This window comes from Dromaius novaehollandiae, chromosome 18, assembly GCF_036370855.1.
Source record: "Dromaius novaehollandiae isolate bDroNov1 chromosome 18, bDroNov1.hap1, whole genome shotgun sequence".
Classification (NCBI taxonomy): domain Eukaryota; kingdom Metazoa; phylum Chordata; class Aves; order Casuariiformes; family Dromaiidae; genus Dromaius; species Dromaius novaehollandiae.
In genome coordinates, this window is record NC_088115.1 from 6,419,223 (window position 1) to 6,441,615 (window position 22,393).

The window sequence follows — 22,393 nt, forward strand, 5'->3', positions numbered from 1 at the left end:
CAAGCAAAATACAGCTAATAGGCAATTTACATCTTGTGGCACCTGCAGGTCACTAAACTGCCTCCTCTCAGCTCCCCACAGGTTATTTCCAGAGCTCAGAGAAGAACAAGGCAAAAAGCACATTTGATGAGGGGAAATTCTGCCCTTCTGGAGGCAGATACAACAGGATAGCCTCCGGATTGGTGGATCCAAGTCACAGAAACCGAAATTTCATGTGAGAAATTGACCTCTCTGTATCTTCAGATCCACCCATCTGGACCAATAGGATCTACACAGGGAAATCCACAAAAGGAAGTGTTGAGCCAGCACTTATCACGAGAAGTCAAACAGTACGAACAAGCCCAAGTCCACCCATTTCCATCAGGCTGAGGAAGAGGAAACAATTCAGCAAACAGAAGCACATCTTGAATTAAGAATGCATCTTAGCCAAGTGGTCTGGAACATCCAGTTTTAAATTTAAAGTCTAGAAAGTTTTCTAGACAACAGAGAAAAAAACATTCCAGCCTATCTGGGGAACCAGACAGGGAATACAAATATATTGCTGTGATGCACCAGCTGTGAGAGGAACAGCTCTTGGGAGAAGTGTGTGACCAGAAGATGTGACCATTGCCTTTGAAGAACAGAATCCACTAGGGACAATATAAAGGACGTGAGGATATAATAGTCATATCCAAGCTTATTCAACCTCTGTACAGAGAAAGCAATCCAACCTGTAACATCCATCTCTTTCAACTAGGAATGGCTATTACAACTTAACCCTCCCTAGAAAGTTCTAGCGCAGACACATGACCTTCGTCTTCATTTTTTGACAGTTTAACAGCTATCATATCTGACCCAAAATATTTCCAAACCTTCAGAACCAGTTACACTATTAACCAGACCAGAATCCAACCCCTGCCAACAACTGCAATCCCCACAAAGACAGAGCAGCACCTTCTTAATGGACAATGTCAACAATCACTTGCACAAACATGGAACTTAAGATGTCACCAATTAACAATGGAAGTTCTTCCATTCTAGGCAGGAATCACTGTGACTGCCAATGAATCCAAGACAGAGATCCGTGTAGGTAAACAGAGAAAAGTCAAATCTCTAGAGAAGGCTGACGGTGGTAACTCGCTAGCTGAAACAAAATCCCTTATATAAGGAAGTGAGGGAGGCTTGAGATAGGAAGAGGTCCAAGATGGGGCCCTACAGAAAATTATTACGAGGGTTTGATGATGTTGAGGAAGAGGCACAGAAAGTGAAAATATAAAGCCTAGCCCTACAAACAATAAAAAACTTTTAGAGAGGAAAAGAGAGAGAAAAAGAGAGGGAGGACTTGCTGGAAAACTCACTTGGGGTGGTAAGAGTAATATTCTAAAGTACTCATGTAAAAATCTTTAGATTTTTTAATTACCAGAAACATATTTCTAACACAGTAAAAGCTTGCTTGAAAATCTCCAGTGTGAAAGAAGCTACCAGAAATAAGAATAGACCATAGAGAGTATATCCTGGGGAAGCAGAAGGAACTCAGCTAGAGGGAAGAGGCAGCAACATGCACAGCAAAGCAGAAGCACACTATAACCAAGGACACCCCTGAAGAGTCCAGGCAGCGGGGAAAGCTTCACGTGCACTTTCTGAGACTTGCCATTGACAAAACTCTTGAGACCCAGTAGGGAACCTAAAGAGAAAAAATTTGGGATATCTTTGCATGCTATCTGGGTTCTGCCAAATGTACAGGCTGTGGGTGAGTCACCCATCAATCTAGATCGGTGGATCTGAGGATACAAAGCTAGTATTTTCTGTGACAATGTATTATTACTATTTATTAATGTCAGGAATAGCTTTGTGCCACACTTGCATTCAAACTTTAGATAGGGATATGCCGTAACTATCTATCTTGAAAATTTGGTGAGGGCTAATCACTGCGTAACTCCCTTAAATCTCCATTTTGGTAGAATTATATTCCTCAGTTCCTCATTGTTTATTTGCGTGCTAAAGATTCTATCACAGTTATGTCTTTCACAAATAACACGGAAACAAGAACTTCTCTCTAATGAAAAGTAATAAGCACTGAATAAAGAGACAGGAAAATGACAGTGAATAGGTCCAGAAATTAATTACAGGCATAACTTGCATTATTAGCTACAATTTAGCTAAAATTAAACAATTCTGGAAGACAGTAGCTCCAGTGTAAAACAGGGTGATCCCAAACTTAACCTTATTTCATTCTGAAAAAAAGTGGGGAAAAAAAAATCACAAAAATTTTTCTACAGTGATTCAAACTCATAATTTGAACAATCTACAGATAACTGAAGAAATCAGACTGCTTTAAAAATAACACTGTGTTGGCTAAATAATTTCAAAGTGGTTCCACTAGTTGTGCCTTTGGCTTTATACTCACATGTGTGGATTTTGGAAAGGAACTCCAGAAGTATTTAGAGTAAATCTTGCTGTGGACTTGAAAGGTGGATTTGCAAAATTTAACTTCAGCGCTTTGCGTTTACCTGGGAGACAACGAACATAAAGTAAACTTTTTGTCAGCAACAAAATATTATTTTGTAAGAGCACCCGGAAATAAACAGAAAAAAAATAAACACACTGTAAGAAAAGGAAAACGTGTTTTACCACAACGTTAACAAATAATAATTTCTGTGAGGAAAACAGGAACAGAGAAATGGAGTCAATTCCCATCCCAAGGTCTTCCTTGGTCTCGCTCTGCGAGGCTGGTAGGTCACTTAGCAGAGGTGTTCAAGATACCTTCTTTGACAACGGGAACGCAGGGGGTATCAGGTGTCGGCCACCAGCCACCAAGAGCCTCGGTGCCCCTCCGTCCCGGGCCCCAGCGCCCCCTCCACGCACACTCGCTCCTTTAAACGTATTTCATGACTGGCAGGCTGAGCTTCGGCTGCAGCGCCCAAGGCATCCAACCCGCTCAGCACAGCCTGGCCATGCTCAACACATCCAGAAAGGACGGGGTTGCGCTTAAGGAGAGGAGGGAAGCCACCACATGTCAAGCGGTGGCTTGAGCCTCCTCAGCCGAACAGCAAATGGACATAATCAGCTAGGATTATGCTAGGGCCGGGCCTTCCTCCTGCCAAAGCGGGCCAGCGAGCCGAGCAGGGTGCGAAACGCAGCCTGTCAGAGAGGTGACCGGGGAGAGAAAGCCTTGTCCTGTAGTCCAACGAGAAAGACTTAAAAGGGGGGGAGAGGGAGGGGGGTGGACACCTAAAAACAAGGAAACCTAAAAACAAGGCTGAACGCACACTTTGACAGGCTATGTGTGGGCCATACCTACGTGCGGGCCATACCTCCCAGCCTCGCACTGGGCTACAAAAGACCCTTTCTTACCCCTGTTCAGCCACAGCAAACTTGCATCCCACCCCACAGAGTGGCCCAGCTTCAACAGGCACAAGGGAAAGGGGCCTCTTCCACACCAACTGTTACCTGTTACAGATGCCCAGAAACCCGGAACAGGAGACTGAAACCCCCTCAGGGCGAGCAGGGCTCAGCCCAGATTTCTTACTGCCTGGGTGGATGCCTTAACCCTTTACTGTTGATCTGAAAGGTGGATCCTGCCACCTCCCACCCCAGGAGGCACTGGCCATCACAAATGGGTTTGATACCCTGAATCCCAGCACCCTTCTTATGCCCACACTTGTAAAACAGATGTCGTAATTCTCCACTATATCACAGGCCTCTTGGCCTGAAAAAGCACTGAAGAGCAAAAGGCTTGAGCAGAAGCACCCATCACTTTCTGCAGCACTATGTGTGCTTTTAGTAGCTCCATGACCCAAAAAAAAAAAAAAAAAAAAAAAAAAAAGATAAAGAAGAAGAAAAAAGGAAAAAAAAAAGAGAGAAAAAAAGCTCATTACATGTGAAAGTGCTTAAGAGCAATTTCAGGCCATGGAGAATTACAAGCATGGTGACATTCATCTAAAAACAACATGATAAAGCTAGAAAACTCAGACTGAAGGATGCAGTCAAAAGAAATTTAAAGACAGTGCAGCCTGAAATGCACAGGAAAGCTTGCAAAACAAGCCAATGTCACTTTGATGCTGAGATCACCAAACACTGACACACATCCGACTAAAGCTCCTAAATGTTTGCAGTTCCAGATTAGATTAACTATATGTTAAATGATAGTTTAGATTGCTTGGTTTAAATTCTGCCTTAAGGTACCACTGCAGGACACAGTTACAGCTGCTTGTGTTATCCTACCTAAAGCACTTGGATTTTTGCACTGCAACCCTGACCTTTCTGGGTGTGTAGTTTTCACTTAGAGATGATTACATATTTCTTCTACAATACCTTTTACTTCTAAATTACTGATACATACTTTCAGCTTTGATCCCACTGTAATACAACAATTTATCTGGAAATACCTGTACGCACATTGCTTTTTTTTTTTTTTTTTAATCACTTAATTTGTCACCTATGAATGCCACAAAAGAAACTTAACTAAAATCCAACAGTGTGAAACCAATTAGCAAAAGCTTTGTATCAACCATCTAAAATAAACTACAGATCATCATTTTTAGGTATCAATTCACTGGCAGATTTGCATAACATCACAGTCAGTGGTACTGGGCCCTTTATCACTAAAAAAGGTGGAGAAGAGGAAAAGCAAGGATGCCTAGCCTGAAAGTAAAGGGAACCTAGCTTGAAGCCCACAGCTGGTTGGGGTTAAGACTACTGCGCTAAGGAGCTCAGTGTTACAAAATAGAGGGTAAGGGGGTCACCTCCATTCCCAGGGCATTTTTCTTGGCCACATTGCCCCTAAAGAAATGATACAGTAGGGCCTAGGCTGCAGAACTATAAGGACACAAACAATAAAATACTTGTGTTTACAAATCCTGAGAACACTGCAGCAAGACAAGCAATGAATAGCCCTCTCCTTTCCCAAGTAAAAATACAGATCTCTTCATCAGAATATAAAGAAATACCACTTTTGGTGCTGAAAGCTGGTCTGATCTGGTGTACTTCGCCTTTCATAGCATCCTCTTACTTTGCCTCTTATTAAACCCACTGTAAAAAAGTAGTTTCTGTTGCTCTTATGTTAGGAAGTGAAGGAATGCCCAAACTATCCATTCAACCATTTTATCTGACAAACAGATTAAACAGCTTCTCAGCATGAGGTTCCACCTTTTAACAATGCTGCCATTTTCAAATCTTTTTCTCATTTTTTTCCTATAAAGACAGTTATTTCCACACATGTATTACAGGTCCTTTATTCTACTGAAAAACATCTCATAGGAGTCGTATGCTCCCTCCCCAGGCTTGGCCGGGTGGCCTGATGGACCTCCATTCCCGCCTTTCACTACAGCTGTCCGACGTTCTGTAGCACAAAGAGGCCCTGACCCATTACTGACAGAACCAACATAACCTCACTTTGTGCAAAACAACACAGAGGAGGGCATTTAGAGATTTAATACTATCATGTTTCTAAACAGGATAACAAGTCCCTGCTACTAGGACTTTGTCACTCCAAAGCCTTCCGGAGCAGGCAATGCCACCGAAAGTCCTGTGTGGATAGTGAAAGGCAAATACCTCTAGCTGGACAGAGCAGCAATATGACATTCCAAAGAATACCAGGTGTATTTAACATTTCTTTCACCTTTAAATACCTGCCTATCCACACACACCATGTCCTGATCTCCTTCTTCCCTGCATCCCTGGTATCCTCCAGCTGAGAGGCAAGAATCACGCCTTTGCTGCAAAACACGCAGAGGAACAAGATGCAGCTGTTGTGCAAATATCAGAAAGAAGAGTTTCTAAGCTCAGGCTCTCATGGCACATATGAGCCCAATGAACTAGTGGAGAATCACTTAAAGCGTGGGAGCTCAATTCTCCCTCATATATAATCCAGAAGTGAAGGAGGAGTTGAACACCACCAGCAAGGTGACAAAATCAAGATGATAGTCTATCATATCCTGTGTTATGAAACTTCAGGACTCATTACCTCTCCATATCTTTGAGACCAATCATCTGGGAATATTCTTAAAGATGGGACATTTGCACAAACAAGAATATTCAGTTAACACTAGCAGGATTCTGAGCCAACAGAGAAGCAGAATAATTTGCATCTCGCACCTGTCTCTTGACAAGTCCCGCCACTTCCCTCAGAAGCTCACAGCACTGGGCAGGCCTGACACTACAGAGGAAACGGCGATTTCCTGGCCGGGCAGAGTACAAACCTGTCCAACAGCCCCAACACTGCACCACTGCCCAGCTGATCTCAGAGACCTCTTTCGACTAAATCCTTGACGGTGTCTCCCTTCTTAAACAGGGCGAAACACAAACACTGAATTCACTACTGCAAGGGATTTCAGATACTTATTAGTCTGCGTATGTATTCCTAAAACTTTCCCCTGCTCATTTATTCTTTCTAGGTCCTGCCCCTGCCATTGTGCGGACATGCGTGGGTGTCAGTTCTTGGCAGGTACTTGCAGATAATGGTTATACAATCCCTTAGTCACTTTTCCTGTTACGGCTGCATAAATTCTGCTCTCAGACTAGGTCCAATGATTTACAGCTTTCATCATTCTTCTAGTTTTGTTTTATTCACATGTCTGAAACACTATCCCTCTCTTTGAAGGGCAATAGTACAGTGTCATAAGATTTTCCATTTCTAACTACAACATTTACACAACTTAATAGAACGTTTGTCCTTGAAGTGGCACAATATTGTAAGTGACACAATTGACTCGCTAACTCCTACCAGTTAAATCTCCTCTTCTCAAAAGCTTCTCCTATTCTTTACTTAGTTGAAAACCCCTAAAATTTTTATACCAAGTCTGTCTCGTTTTCAAATTGTGCCAGAACACTTTCTGTGCCAGTTAAACATCAATCTACTGATTTCTGTCTCAACAGTCTTCCAAGAATAGTTTCAATAACGTAATTCCTCCATACAGATCTAGATTTTGCATGAATACACAAATATAGAAACCTAACCCAGCCCTGGGAAGAAAACAGAATAGCTTCTTTTGCTTAAGTGATGAGCAACACATCTAGTAAAGAAACAGATATCCTGAGGAATACTGGGAATTTCCATTTAGCACAAGTCATGTGCCATTTCATTTACAGTATGTGTTTCCACATGAAACAACACACTAAAATGCATTAGAAGTCAGACTAGAATCAAAGCAAGTTATCTTCTCTGGCAGGCTTTTGAGATCAAGGACTTCAGATATGAATCTTAAGCTTCAACCAAAAATCTCTCCTTTTGATAGTTTTGTGACCCTGTTCCTTGCAGAAACATTGCTAAAACCTAAATGAAGGCAAAAAACGTAAATGAAGGCAAAAGAATCACTTGAGGTATGAGAGTTCTACTAGTGATTTTACTATCCACAGATTTAATTCAGATCACCCTGTTGTTTCTCCATAATGAATTTAAAAGCCCTAGGAAATGTTGCTTCTGGATTCCGCTTATGCACTATCACCATCAAGGTTGTATGTTCAAAATTGTCATGAAGTGTGCTGCAGAAATATCCACTTTACTTAAATTAAACTTCCTTAAAAAGTTTTGCCAGTGTAATACATAATTCTTATCACTGACTACTATAATATCCACTTCTCTGAGAATTGTGAATGCACTGGAGAAGCAAATATTTGGAAAATCCAAAACTTGTTTTGGAACATATTACTTCTTCATAAATAAGGTTAATCCTCAAAATCAGACCCAAAACTATAAATTTTACTGACTTCGGTTCTTTAGAATTTTGACTAATGGTTTTGTTAAGCAGTATGCTAATGGTCATACTAAATTCAGATTACATCTGAATGCAAGATTACCTTGGATTTGGCTGAGATGAAGTGGTAACAGAAGAATCTGTGTTTGTTCTGAGGGCATCTAAACAGGATTATGCTGCCTCAGATAAAAAAAGACAGCCCAAATAGTTTTTTTGATGGTAAATAATTTTATATCCATAAAATGATAGTCTTCCTTATTTCAAATCACTGTGCCCACAAAATAATAGTATTCTTGTTTTCATATCCTATTTTAAAAAAGAGGCTGTTTTAGCAACAGGCCACTGCATGATACTGAGGTTAAGGGAGAACATCTTCCCTTGTGTCCTACTATTCTACAAATACACATTTTGGTGTTTTATCAACCGTGGCCAAAATGGACACAGTAAAAGGCAGCTGGGAAGCCTTGTCCAGCTGGCATTTGAAGACCCAACTACATGACAGCCAGAAGCAGAAGAGGTACCTTCTCTACACAGAGAGATCAGCAAAGCCTGAGCATTCTTTCTAGGAAGTCAGTCCAGTCTCAACTACAAGGTAGTGCTCCATGGAGAGCAAAGATGACCTTATTGAAGCAGCAAAAAGAAACAAGAAAAAACGTTTTCACATAAATTCCCTCAATTGGACTAGAGCCAGCAAGGTGTAGCTTGTTCCTCACCATGCTGGTATAAAATGAGCTACTTTGGCTCAGAGGCCCTTGAGAACTCCATCTTTCCTCTCTGCAAGAATCCACATTACCTAGACTGGGAAAGAGAACAGGCCTTTTTAAGGAACTGAAAGACAGCAGAGGACAATACTATCTCTGCAGGACACCGTTATTCTGATTAATGCAGATTAATAGCATTCTCAGAGAAGCTCAGAGTCTGATCACAAATGCACATACTTATTTACCTGCCCATTCCTGACAGCTCATTCAATAGGTCCAATTTTAAGGAAAAGACATCTTTCCGAGTCCTTTATTTAATTCCAGATATCAAGATTCCTAAGGAACTGTGCCAACTTGGCCTGTCTTCTCATTTCAGAAAATGCCTTTCTTTTTCATATTTCTGCCTAGTAAGTGTGGCTTTTGCCTGAGTATCTCTGAAACATTTGGGATTATACAATGAAGAGACAGCTTAAAGCAGGCCCCAGAGCTTGATCTCCCAATGTTATTCCAGAGAAAGAACCAAGGCTCACAACATGCATTTGTTTCCTGCAGCACTGGTAAACGGAAGGCTAGCTTAATTATATGATTATTTATGTGCTGCTCTCCATCATTAGGATTAATCCAGGCACTTGGCTCTGCAATTAGGTTCTCGTCACTCTTTTTAAGGCCCTCTTACCAAAACCACAGCCAACCTGTCTTCATGCAAAAGGAAAAAGCTATCCAGTAGGTAACAGGCAGTCCGAAGTGTTCCTCTAGAGCTGCATTCTTTATTACTATTTTTACTTCACCTGAGATATCTATGATTTCTGCAGGCTTCTGAATCCCCTCCTGCTGGACAAAGCAAACATATTTTATTTGCAGATTTTCCTTATCCTCTTTCCTGCACGCTATATCTTTTAAACATATCTCAACAATACTGGTAACAATGTTCATATTACACATATGAAAATGATCCTTTCCAGGAAGTAAGTTTTTCAAAATGACAATAGTTCAACATTCAACAATTTTCTTCAAGGTTTCTGCCTTGCAGGGACACTCTGACCTCTGTCAAAGTGCTATCCATTTGGCTCCAACCTGCACCATCAAGTACTTGTTATTTGTCATGGTGTGATTGTGACTACTCTCTCTGGTTGGATGTCAAAGTCTCTCTGCTGCTAATGTAATAGGAATATGCCAGGAACCAACTCCACACTCTATTTTCTTAATCTAATATAAACAGAAAAAAAAAATATAACAAAAAATGAGTTGTGGCAACAAACAACAGAAAGACAACCAAAGGACGTGAACTGAACTGTGCACCCCTTCCCAAGTAAAGTTAAAGCATGTCAAAGAGAGACATTAAAAAAGGGGAGGAAGGCGCATCAGGAGGCCAGATGGGTTGGCGATTTGCTTTAGTTTGGGAGGGAAGCTGAATGGGGGTTTTTTTGTTTATATTCTTAACATTATAAAACTGCAAAACATCAGGTCTGATATCTTCCTGGTATTATTTGATCGTTTCTTCCAGGGCATCTCAAAGCATAGCTAGCATGAACTCTCACCGAAGCTGGAAAAAAATAAAACAGAAAAAGAAAAAACTGACCTACCAAAAACTCTTACTGTCCAAATTGTTAGATCTTGTCCGCAAACAAAACATATGCTTTGATGTAGAGACATAAGAGGAACATTTATCCACGTTCAGAGCTGCAGCCCTGCTGCTGCTGACTTCCTGAAACATGTGGAATTCACTGCTCATTATCTCTGCTGCTGCTAGCACAGTACTACCTTCCTATAAACCCTCCCAAGCTGCAGTCTTCCAGCTGTATTTCCTTCCTTTCCAATCTTGGCGATGGATGTACTCCAAAATCAGCACTACTAACTTCTGAGCGAGGTAGGTTTCCAGCCTTATCCTCAAGACACACTGAATTAAATTTTTCAAGAAAACAACTAGTCCTATTTTGAAGCAAAACATGAAGAATTTCAGTACACAGAATAAGTTATTTGGGGAGTCTGAATGAAAGAAGAGAAGCGGAGTTTCAGTTAATAGTTTTAAGAACTGTAACTAAAGAAACTTACTGAAAATGTTTGTGCTGTTACTCTTCAAAGTATGTCCTCTGCAGTGCTACTGACACATTGCCTCTTTAATGAACGTGTCAGAGAAAGAGAACCTTTGATTTACAATAATCCAAAAGTCAGAATTCAGATGAAGATCTACTCCAGAAACATACTAAGCATGTTCTTTTTTACAAGTTACTTCATTAAAAACAGCGTTCATCCATAATTCACTTACAAACCCAAGCGTGCTTCCACTTACAGAGTTCAAAAACCTAAGAGCCCAAATCAGCCAGGACTTCGAAACGGCTATGAGTTGTTACCCTCCTATGTCATGAAAACAATAAGCAATACAACATTTCTCCTGAATAACGCTTTAGCAAAAACCTTGCAGTGATTTAATCGTGGGAGATAGCCAAGAGTTGCACAGATGCTCTTCAGCACCAGCATTCACCTATGTAGCTTGCAATACAGGCTGTATGCTACATCGAACAGCACTTGCAACAGCTTCTATAAATATCTTCACTAGGAAGCCTGTCTAAAGTAGGTTAGGCTTCGAGTGCAAGAAATTCCAATCAGATTAAGATTAGTTCTCTCAGACTGAAAATTCCCAGCAGTAATGACCTGAGAATGAAGCCCTTCAAATCTCTGAAATCCACCATTAACCTTTAGCATTTATTATCCCTGATGCTGCCCTACATGGAAATATCATTCATATGAATAGCCATAAACAGGGTCAAAACTATTTGAGTCTTGGGAGCAGACGAGCTGTGGTAAAAGAGCTTAAACCTGTGACCTGGGCAAGCATTCTGGGCTGATTATAGCTGTTTGCACCGATGCGTACAACTGTGTCCGTATCAGGCTGTGATGAGCAGCTCTCTGCCGACAGCGTGGAACCCAACAGCTATGTTAGAAGTCAGTTTTCCATAGACACTGGAATTCAGGAAATTTCTAGCTGGAGAATATTATTTAACTTGTCACTCAGTCAAATGGCAAGTTTGGCAAAACCCTGAAGGAGACAACCTGGAAGGTCCAGTTCAAACAGCCTGCATTTGTGAGGCATTGCCAGATCAGGTGTCTGTGAAAACGGGGATGCTTTCAAAGAAGCACTTTGTTTCAGATGCAAATGTTGAAAAAATTTCATGAGGCAACTTTGCATTTCCTCTTGCTAGAACATAATCCTGTAAAGACTGTACTGGAGCAGCTGTCGGAAGGAAATGGTGACGATCCCCTGGGAAATTTATTGTGAGGCACCAGGAGCCCTTCTGCAAAAGACCATGCCAGGTACTTTTTCCATCATAAAATGGCATAGCAAGAATTTATACTGTGGGGAAGAGGACTGGAGATTTGTTTGGTTGTATATATATATATATATATATATATATATTTTAATTTTAGGAGCATGGAGTTAGATTAAAAGTTAATATAAAAAAAAAATCTGCCCTTGAGGCCTTTGCTTAAGGTCAATGGAAAGGATTTGGTTTCTTTAGATAAAGCAGCAAGTATGTTTCCATCATCCCTCTAGTTACCTTATGCCAGAAAAGTGGCAGTGTCAATCACAATCTCCATCCCGCTGGCTCTGTTAAGTATCCTGGACCCAGCCACTGAGAGTGCTGTAACCAACTGTTAGGAAGAACAGCACGAATCAAAGGAGTGTGGGGGCTTTTGCCATTTTAGAACACAATTATTTTGGGGGGGGGGGGGGAGCAACTGATTCTGTTTACCTTATTGTTAGCATTTCTTTTCTTTTTTTTTTAATTCTGAAGAGAAAAGAGATCACTAGAGGAATTTACTGAAAACAAGAAATACTACTAGAAGTTAGGAAACACTGTCATAAGTATCTGCAAGAAAGAATGAAGAAACCTTTGGGCCATCAAGCAAGGAGGTATATCCTGGCAAAGCAGCTTTGGTAATTGGTAACTCTCTAACATCGAAAATGTCCACAAGGCAAGTGACTCACTGATGTCTAGGGTGGGATTAACACAGCAAATCTGGACTAATTTAAGCAAAACATTCCCCAAAACAGCAACAGAAATTATGGAAGCTTCTGATTCCTCCTCCTCTGCACGTATCTCTAGCGTGCCTCTCGTTTTTGTCCAAAGGACTCTCACATAGAAACTCTGGGAAGTTTCCTGCCCTTTGCTTCTCAGGTTATCTTTTTCTTTTTTTCTTTTTTTTTTTTTTTTTTTTTTTAATCTTTCAGGGAGGGACAAGGGCAAGCTGTGAAAGGGAATCCAAGCATCTATGTCACTGACTTCCCTTCTTCTCATGTCTCTCCTTTCCCAATGCTGCACTCCCCCACTTCGGAACATATTATCCCACATCCCGACGGCATATGAGGCTTCATTTGTGTTTCTCCTCATTAAGAGCCCTGTTATACAAACTGGATTTTTTTGTTGTTGTTGAGCTTGGTATCATCTATGTGAAGAACACTGCCTAACAAAGCACTGCTTTAAGGCAAATGGTTTCAGTGCAGTGTCAATTATGCAACATTGGCCCTTGACAGCTATTTTCTCTGTGCAACTCTTATATTCTCAAACTCTTGCCTTAAAACAGGTCCTTAGCAGCCAAATCACCTAATGTCTTGGTGACAAGAGCAAGTCAAACTCTGCAGTTTAGCTTTGTGCAGTCTTTCAGAAAACCTAGGTAGATGCCAAGCAGTCCCAACAACCTGCCACCGCTCACTCTGTCTGCTTGTCTCTCAGCTCTCCTGGCACATGTATTTGAGATACAATGTGAGTTTACCACACTTCAGCACCTCATCTAGTATAAAAACAGCATGGACCTCAACAGTGCCAGGCAACAGGTCCAGCTGACTCCGAGGTCCTTCATTTGCTCACATGCTGTTTCTCACAGGACAGCAGTGGCTGCATCGCAATGGATGTGTGATACACAACGCTGGCAGTTTACTGCAAACAAGCATTCATCATAGCCGTGAACTCTTCACTACTGAACCATAATTTGTCACAGAGCACTGTAATTACTTTACTTTTCAAGGAATTGGAGACGGAAAAATAAAGGAAAATTCACACAGCAGGAAAAAAAGGAAAAAAACCAAACAAACAAATCTTGGTTTACTTTACCTTAAAATTATTTTATTCAAACCATTCTTCACGCTGAAATCCAGCGGAAACAGCCAAACACATCTATAACTCTACTTATTCCTCACCATCAAAATAATGCTCAAGTCTAACAGGTACTCAGAAAGGCCTTACTAAACGAGACAACGCTGTCCTGCTAATATCAGCTTTTAGTTTCAGATTTCTTAAGGAAAAAAACTTAAGATCTCCTTGTATGCTAATAAAAGTTCAAGATTTACAGTGCCTTCTGAAGTCTTCCATATTAATGTGCTGTAGAAAGAAAAAATACAGGAGGAATCCATATGTTTTACACTGCTGACACATGTAGGGAAACGTAAGAGACAGACACTGGTACTCCAACAAAATTTGCAGTTTTAATAGAATTGCAGCAGAAACACGCACAAGGCTGGCATTCTTTCCCTAAATTTTCATTCAGCTGTCAAAACAACTGAACGTTAGTAGTAAATCTTTTTGCTCTATTTCTGTACTATGCTTCTGGAAGGACAGAACTCACTCTGGTTACCAGCATCCCTTATGAGCCTCTAGCTGACTGATGGATACAGCAACAGAGTCGGTCACAGTGCTACAGCTCTCAAAAATGTGCAAATAACCTGAAATTACCTCTAATAGGCCAACAGCTGGTTGCTACCGTAACTTCGGATGCTTGTGAATATCTATCTATGCAGCAGAAATCCTCATTTTTGTCAGCAAAGATAATAAAGATGGAATTACCACAATTCTTTTCCTGATGGAAAAAGTGGATAGTTGCACAGAGTAAATTCTCATACCAGAACAATGGCCAAAGTATCTGCAACAATGAAGTCCACATAATTTCATGTAACCTTCTGCAACAAACAGGTGCTAAAACAGTAAATGCAACTCTAAATAAAGAGCTTCTAACCTGTTTGTGTAGAGAGGATGGAACTGATAGAATATAAACAATTAACTACTGATCTTAATATATCCATTCCTATGGCTGTAAAAAAAGTGCAGAAAGTAGGAGTATAAAGAAATAAAGTGCAGCATCAAGTTAACGTGTGAAGCAGGAAGCTGATGATTTTGTGACTGTCCTTTTCTGTGTGGTACCAGATGAGTAAACTTACAGTGTTTCTAGCTACGATGAAACTGGGCATCTCAAGTTTCTGGCTCCAAAATACGAGTTACAAGCAGTAGGTTTCCTTCTTCTATCACCTAGTTCAAAATTCTCTCCTGCCTTTCAAATACTCAAGTGAAGGAGAACATTCAAACTGATTCTTTCCAAAGCGCAGGAACTTCAATAATAATATAATAAACTACCAATACTGGTACCTTTTTATTACTCTGTACTTTTACTACAGCATTATTTGCAGGCCCTGATCACAGGATTTGGGTCACACTGTGTGTGGCACTGTACTGTCATGCAGAAGGAGGACCGGCCATTGCAAACAAGAGGCATCAGCACAGCAGGATCTCCAGTTACTTCAAACCAATATTACCACCAGAGGAGGTAGTCCCATCTTCCCACAGGTGCTCATTCCTGATGTTTTTTCCTGGGTTAGCTTTAACCCATATCTGTTCCGCATGCCATTCACTGTCAGCTGCATGCACTACGTACTAGCACAGGGAAGGGTGAGAAAAGAAAAGCTACGCCCTTCAACGACATCACTAGTTTAATTTGCTCTGGGACCACAGCACGAAAAACAGACACACAAAAGGCAAGGCTACCCACCTTTGGCTATCCACCAAACCACCCATCCCTGCTAGAAATTTCACCTTACCGTTCCTCTAACACTGCTGTTTCCGATTTATTTTTCCTTTGTGTTTCAACAGTGCTATAAAGCTCTAGGAGCATGAGCACATGGGGATTACCTAGTTTGTGCCCTTGAAAGTTCACTGCTACACAAAGAATGTAACATGATTACGGAAACATATTCTGCGCAACTAATCAAAACCTAACCGAGGTAGCCACCAGTTAGTTTCCAGACTGCTTTGAACGGGAACCACACCACTAGAAAGGGACCCGTGAGAGCACACATCTGTAAGACAGCAAGTATTATAGCGGGCCCACTACTAGAAGTGCTCAGTGTCCAAAACTCCCAACTTCTTAGTACCCAAACTCCCAGCTTGTTAGGAGATGCAAAGGTTCAGCATCCGTGGGAAAATAAAACAGTTAAGTATCTAGCCATGTGTTACAGCTCCCATAGGCTGATAATTTCTGAATAGTCCCCGTAGCTTTTCTATCCCTTAGAAAAACTCTTTCCAGATACTTTACAAAGCCAGTCCAGTAGGAGCAAGCCATGATTACACTCTGTAGTGAATTTTTTTTTCCTTGGAAGCTCCACATATGTGAATTATGCTACGCAGGATCAAACTGTCATTCTTCTCTTCATAGCATGATAACATTTCTGTTCTCCTGGGAGGGGCAGGAGACTATCTGGAGATGCAGATCCAGCCTGTTATTCTTGTTCCTTTCTTTTGGACACTCGTAGGAAAAGCAGCCAGTGTCAGTGAGAACTCACACTTACTTGTGGCAAATCTCGAATCCTCTCTTTTAGAATAATGCTCCCCAACAGCTTCCTAAATTTACAGCTAGCCATTAATAAGCTGACTTGATTGCCTAAAGGAATTCATGGAAATCTTAAATCACTTCTGGTCACTGCATTACCAAACCGGATGGAGTTCAAATAACAAAGATGATCATATGGCTGGACGTGACTTGCATGAAGGCAGATTAAAGAATTAACTATATCTGTAGTTTGTCAAAGGAATAATAAATATAATAGCCTACTTGAACTGTGTAAATACCAAAGGGGGAGCTGTTACAAGAAAATAATCAGCAATGATAGGAGACAGGAAAATCCTCTGGCATGACATATATCGAACAATCTCCCAAATGAAGAGATGAAGTCTTTGAAAATGAAAGCAAAGTTTTCAAGTGACTTCTTCAAAAGAGCAATGTGCTCCCCTATCGCTAAAACGCTGAATAATGAAATAATGAATCTGAAAGGACCTTTGAGGATTTATGTAAACAAATAAAAGAACCTAGCCTGATTCCAGCATACCTGCACATCCTGTGTCATTCTGTAATGCCCTCAGCTCAGAGCTTAGAGAGAGGCTAGCTCCGGAGCTGCTACTCATGCCTTTGTTCATCTGAGAACAGCCTGAATAAAACGTCAAAAGCGCCATTCAAAAGTAGAGGCAGAAGAAAAACCAGTAAGAAGCACATTGGTTTCATTCTGCTGCCACTTGAGAAACCCCAAGACACTTCTACAATAAGTGTCTCCTGTTTCAAACTTATCAAGTGGTCCTCTGGCCATGAGACATCCAGCAGATATTTTGCATGCTTTGCCTCTAGCTAGCTTTCAGCTTTAGTCCCTGTCACGCTCTACAAATCAGCTGTATTATACTGCAAAATGTTATTTTTCCCTTCAAAATATCCTTCAAAATTTCCCTTCTAGTTATTGTTGACACTTCTGAACAAAGAGAGAAAGAAGCTGCCTAAATAAAAAAAACTGATACTAATAGTTTCAAATATGAATTACAGTAAACAGTGAATTTAACCTCACTGAAAAACATAACAATTGCAGTAGTTCCCTATCTTTCTAAAGTCACAGACTCCACCATTTTTGTGTTCAAATCAATAAAGAACTGAAACAGTGACTGAAGTTCACTAACAGAAAGCAGCATTTAGTGTCCCATCCAGAGCCATACTGCCCAAGCTTTTTCAGTGTAATTCTCTTACAAATGCAGTCATTTAAACTTCTTAAAAAGTCTAGTAACCATTGAAGGGTTCGCTTCCATCCATCAGAAACATCTGGTCTAATGCAGCCATCAAGCCCACACTAATCAACGTTAGGATTTAGTGTCATCCATCCTGTTCATCAGCTTACTGTAAGATAACTGTGCGAAGACAGTACAGAAATATATTTGGGGGAAAAAAAAAAGGTGTGACTGCTTGTGGTGTGCCTGTATACTGGGCTACATGTCAAAAGGCAGAATGCTCGTTGGATATTTTGCATTTATCTGTATCCCTTTTCTGAAAGGGCAGGAGGGGAAAATTCCTTCACCCAATGCAGGAGTTGCTATAGCTTGCCCGAGCAAATATCCTAGCTCACTGCTGTATCTCTAACAACGTAACTGAGGGCTTAGGGTACCGTATACCATCAGGCCAAGCGTACAACTTACTTCTCAGTACTCTCCCAGCCATGAGGCTCAGGGACTTTGAGCCACATGTGGTTTCCACGGACTGAGTAGCAGTGGATTGTTCATTCCAAGAACTTGTCCAACCTCTTCCTGATCACACGTGAGATTTTAACGTCTGCAATATTGTGTGCCACAAATTTCCACAGCTTAACTACACATTGCACAACAAACCACTTCCCTTTGCTTTCTGAACCTGCCTCCTTGCTAGTTTATTTTGATGGATATCAGTTCTCGTACCAGAAGACACAATGAATAATACCCATCTACCTGTTACACAACACGTCTCATATTCAAATGTCCAAAGCACTTCGAAATTTCACCAAGTCTCAATTTATCTTTTTGAGTTGTTCTTTTTTTCTAAACTATAGCAGATGGCAATATGAGCAGACTTTGTTTTTTAATTGTGTTTAAAAAAATGTATTTCAGAAATTGTGTTATTTTACTTTTAAACACAGTCTCAAAATTTAGTAAGGTCAGTTTAGCAAATTTAGCAAAGCTAGTTTTGTTAGAGCAGGCAGTTTTCCCTCAAAGAATAAATCACATGTCTGGAGTTAAAAGAATACTGGATTCAAATGAGCCAGTTGTATTACTACTTATGAAACTCATGAGGTAAGACACTCCTTAGCTGATCTTGACTTTTTTTTTGACTCCCTCAAAGCTGATAGTTGGACAGCTTCTATTTCTTATTTTGTCTAACTTTACTCAATCTGTAAGAAATTACTAGTATGGTTATTTCACCAGTGATTAATTGCATAAAGCAGAGATATTTTTCAGAGAACCATAGCCTTAGTTTTATACACTGGCTATGAAAGAAGAAAAATCGTATGTACATTGATTCCTGGTTTCATATATATTAATATTCATAGTATAAAAGAGAGCTATTGACAAAAAAATATCAGTATACTGAAAATCTGTTCTTTTATATATATATATATATGTATGTGTAAAGAAAACACGTAATAGAAATATCTTATAATGAAAGTCTCTGTTAGAGCTGTATCCTTCTCCATTTACAGGCCATACAAACACTAGGAGAACAGCCTTTTGCCCCTCAGCTCATTAAATCCAAGTTCTGGTTTCTCCTCATCAAAGGGATCAATGGTGCAAATCTAACCTTTCTCTAAATTATGACTCAGATCAGTCTGTTAGAATTAAGCACCTGGATTTTCCTCTGCAATCCAGGTATAAAAGCAAATTTCACCTGCACGAGCAAGAACTTGCCCTTTTGAAAATATGTCCTCGTTGACTTGTTGGCTGGTCATAAGCTATGATCCTTTTCTTTATCCTTCATTTTCTTGAAGGAGAGCTGCTCTTGTCTTTTATTCAGAAGCCTCTTAAATAACATACATGCTTTCCATTAAACCTCCTAAATATGACCCATCAAGTACAACACATGCAGCAAACTGCATAATGTGCATGCTTTGAAGAATATCCTTTTGAACAACATATGTCTTATTCCATATTTAAGTCTCAAGCGTCCCTTGAAGCACACTCTGTATCAAACACTTCACATAGTAAATACCAATTCTGAAAGACTGGTAAGCCTGCGTTCTAGACTAGAAAAAGATACACAAGTTGATTAATTATCAGAACCAAACCAGAGAAAGAAGCTGAAGTGAGATCTAATAAAAGGCGAAATTTTGCCGCTATGAAAGTACGGCTGTCATTTCGAAAGTGTGATCTGACACACATGTAGTATTAAAACTAACAAAAACTCATGCGGTCACTAAGCACTGAAAGAGCTAGCCTAGGAAAATACACAATATTCCTGTAATGTTACATGACCAACACAGGTTTTTAGTAGGAGAAGTAAAATTACATTGGGAAACCATCTTAATATCAAAGTCTGGGAAATGCGTTTCAAATAGTTCTAACATTTGCAGCCCCTAAAGAAACAGAGGGGGGGGAAAAAGAAAAACAGGCTCTGATTACTTTCTTTCCTATTGTAGGCAATGGTGTTTTTTCTTACAATATACAGACTTATCAACAAACAACAATAAATCAGAAAAAAACCCCTACCTGTAAGAATACTTTGTGCCCCTTCCTACCGACAGCACTTCCGTAGGAGGCCAGCAGAGGAAATTCAATGGGGTCTGCAAAGGCAGGAGCCTCCGTACTGCCCAGCAGCAGACTCCAGCAACTCGGTTACAGAGAATTTGACTACATTAGGGGTATCACCTTTGCAAAAAATGCCATGGGAAATAGAAATGGATTTAAACTAGCTACACATTTTTTGCCATGGGAGGTTTAGTTTTGCATTCAGTTACTTCCTGGAGCTGGGCCTAAGCGCATAGAGCAGAAGCTGTGTGTGCAGGGGGGAAGCGCTTTCTTTCTATGGGAGCAGGAAGTAGATCACATTGCAGCCTTTTCCCTGCCCCTATTAAATACTTTATTAATAAAATGACTGTTTACTGACTTCGTCTCTCAACTACAGTTCAACAGAAAATCAATATCCCATGTGCCTCACTGGAAATCATGCAATTTTGTCAGATTATTCGGAAAGGCAAAGCTGAGATTCTGAACAGAGATATTCACTATTCATTTCCATGAGGGAACTGTAGAGAACTGGGGATCAAATGCTGCCACTTCTCAATACTGCCACTTCTCAACTTCAGGCTTACAACTGAAATTTAGAAGTCTCTTTTACTTTCCTTTCATTTATAACAAAAAGAGAATCTGCAAAACAACTCCTTGTGCTGCACATCTTTGATCCTTGTATATGAAGAACAGCAACAGCCTGTTCAACTCTCAGCGTGAAAAAACATCTTCAGATAAAGAGCTTAGATTGTGTTTCCCTGGAAAAAAATAGACCTACAGTAGAAATCATCACTTCTCTGGAGGGAGGCCAGGGAGAAGGAGAAGATATATCTAATTTAGTATCAGATCAAACCAGATCACTCCAGCACACTGCAAGCTCCACCAGCTTAACTGCTAACACTTATACAGCATTGACTGCAGACCAAAAAAAGGAAGAAAGAAAGAAAGAAAAGCTCCCGTCATTCTCATTAAAAGCTGGTAAACATTTCCTAAAAATTTGCCTGTAAGACAAAAGGCCTTTAGGTAGGTAAGGGAATTCATAAATACATTAATGCTTTCATTACGCTTTCATTCTAAATAAATGTGACATTTACATATAACATGCACACAGTCAGCTAATACTCCTCTAACATTTTAAAAGCCATCTTAAAGAGAAAAATACAAATAAAATATACTTCAGGGAATAACTCAAATGAACAAACTGTCACTGTGCAACAGTCAACAGCATTTTTAATGGAAAATATTCAACATCAAAATCTGCTTTTGCTATAAATCTGCTTTTGCTGCTCTGACGAAAGAAATCAGATAGTATTTTCTCTGTCAAAAGAATCTTCTTGACCTTGTACTTTCCTAATAATTCATTTCTTAATTAACTTACTCCAGATCTAAAGGAAAAAAAGCCACTGCCACACTACCCCTTTCAAATTCATCTCTTTGGATGAACATTCATTGCCTTTTCTGCGGTGTGCATTCGCACACCCTTCCAACTGCAGCTGGGCCAGTTAAGAGGGTTAATGGATCTAGCACAGCCCAGCTGCTCACTACAAGCTCCTCCTAACCCATTTCAGGCAGATTAGGCAGGACCCACTATTTAAACTGTTTGAGCCTTGCCATGCAATGGAAGGGGGAACAGGGTGTTCCTCCGAGTGTCTGAGCTGGTAGACTGAAGCAGTGATTTCTTTTAAAGGAGATGCGCTCACTCTCCCAGAACCTTACTGTACTAGGTTAAACTCGCTTCCAACAAAATTTAGTTTCTTCATCTTAAACTTTGGGGAATGACTAATTACCTGCATTTTATGCGCATTTCCAAAAGCGGAGACGGAACTAAGCAAACACCTAAAGTCTACCGTGTGCACAGAGGCATCTCTTCCCCCTTTGTAGAGGTGAAACCGTTCCTAGCATAAAACTCAGGTGAGCTGCAACTTCCCTAGGTGCTCAAACCAACAGGACCTGCCCCAAGATGTCTAACAGCAATTATTTCAATGAAAACAGCTTTCACTTCCACTACACCACCATGTAAGGATGAGGATTTCCACTAAGCAGTATTTAAGGAGAGGGGTAGGTACGCCCACACTGAGGCCTCTCCCTTTTGCCAGACGTGACAGACTTCCAAGAGTGTTTTACGTGCTCAAGCTCTCAGTTCCAGGCTGTTCTTGGCCACCGTTTTTTGTCTATAGAGTGACTGATGCCCCCGAGAGAAGCAGGTGAACTGGCAAAAACCCTGAGGTCTGACCAAACACAGCTCCCCAGCAGCTCAAGGGCCGGGTGGACGGATGCATTTTTTCAGCCACTCTTGTGTATTTTGCTCTTTCTAACGTAAACTGCAGTGCTCTGACAAACACATGCCCAAGTTTTTTTTCCTAGCGCCTCTCAGTCTCCTCCTGGTTCTGATCCTATAAACATTATTACCTCTGGGCATACAGGTCAGGGGATGTAACGGAGCTATTTACAGACTTACCCTCTGTAAGCACCTACGCAGGCAAGGCCTTGCCTTCGTAACTCACTGAGTTACAACACAGCACGTACACAACATGTACCTCTGCATTTTCCATTTCAAAAACACAGGTGGGAAACCATCCACCTCATCCCTTCAGGCGGAAGCACATCACTGCTCACAGGAGAGACTCCAGTTTAGAAGCTGACACACTAACAGGTCTGCACCTCAGAAATACAGATGTCAAAAATCCAGAGC

The 22,393-nt window shown here is 40.6% G+C and overlaps 1 protein-coding gene across 4 annotated transcripts in view; it reads right to left on the reverse strand.

The window, feature by feature from the left end:
- The window catches only part of MAP2K4 (mitogen-activated protein kinase kinase 4), a 105,576-nt gene that overhangs the window by 61,544 nt on the left and 21,639 nt on the right, over positions 1-22,393 (reverse strand). For all 4 annotated transcript variants that reach the window (XM_064522512.1, XM_064522510.1, XM_064522511.1 and 1 more), the window contains one exon: positions 2,387-2,489. In XM_064522512.1, coding sequence (XP_064378582.1) covers positions 2,387-2,489 — 103 coding nt within the window. The remainder of the gene's footprint in view (positions 1-2,386; positions 2,490-22,393) is intronic.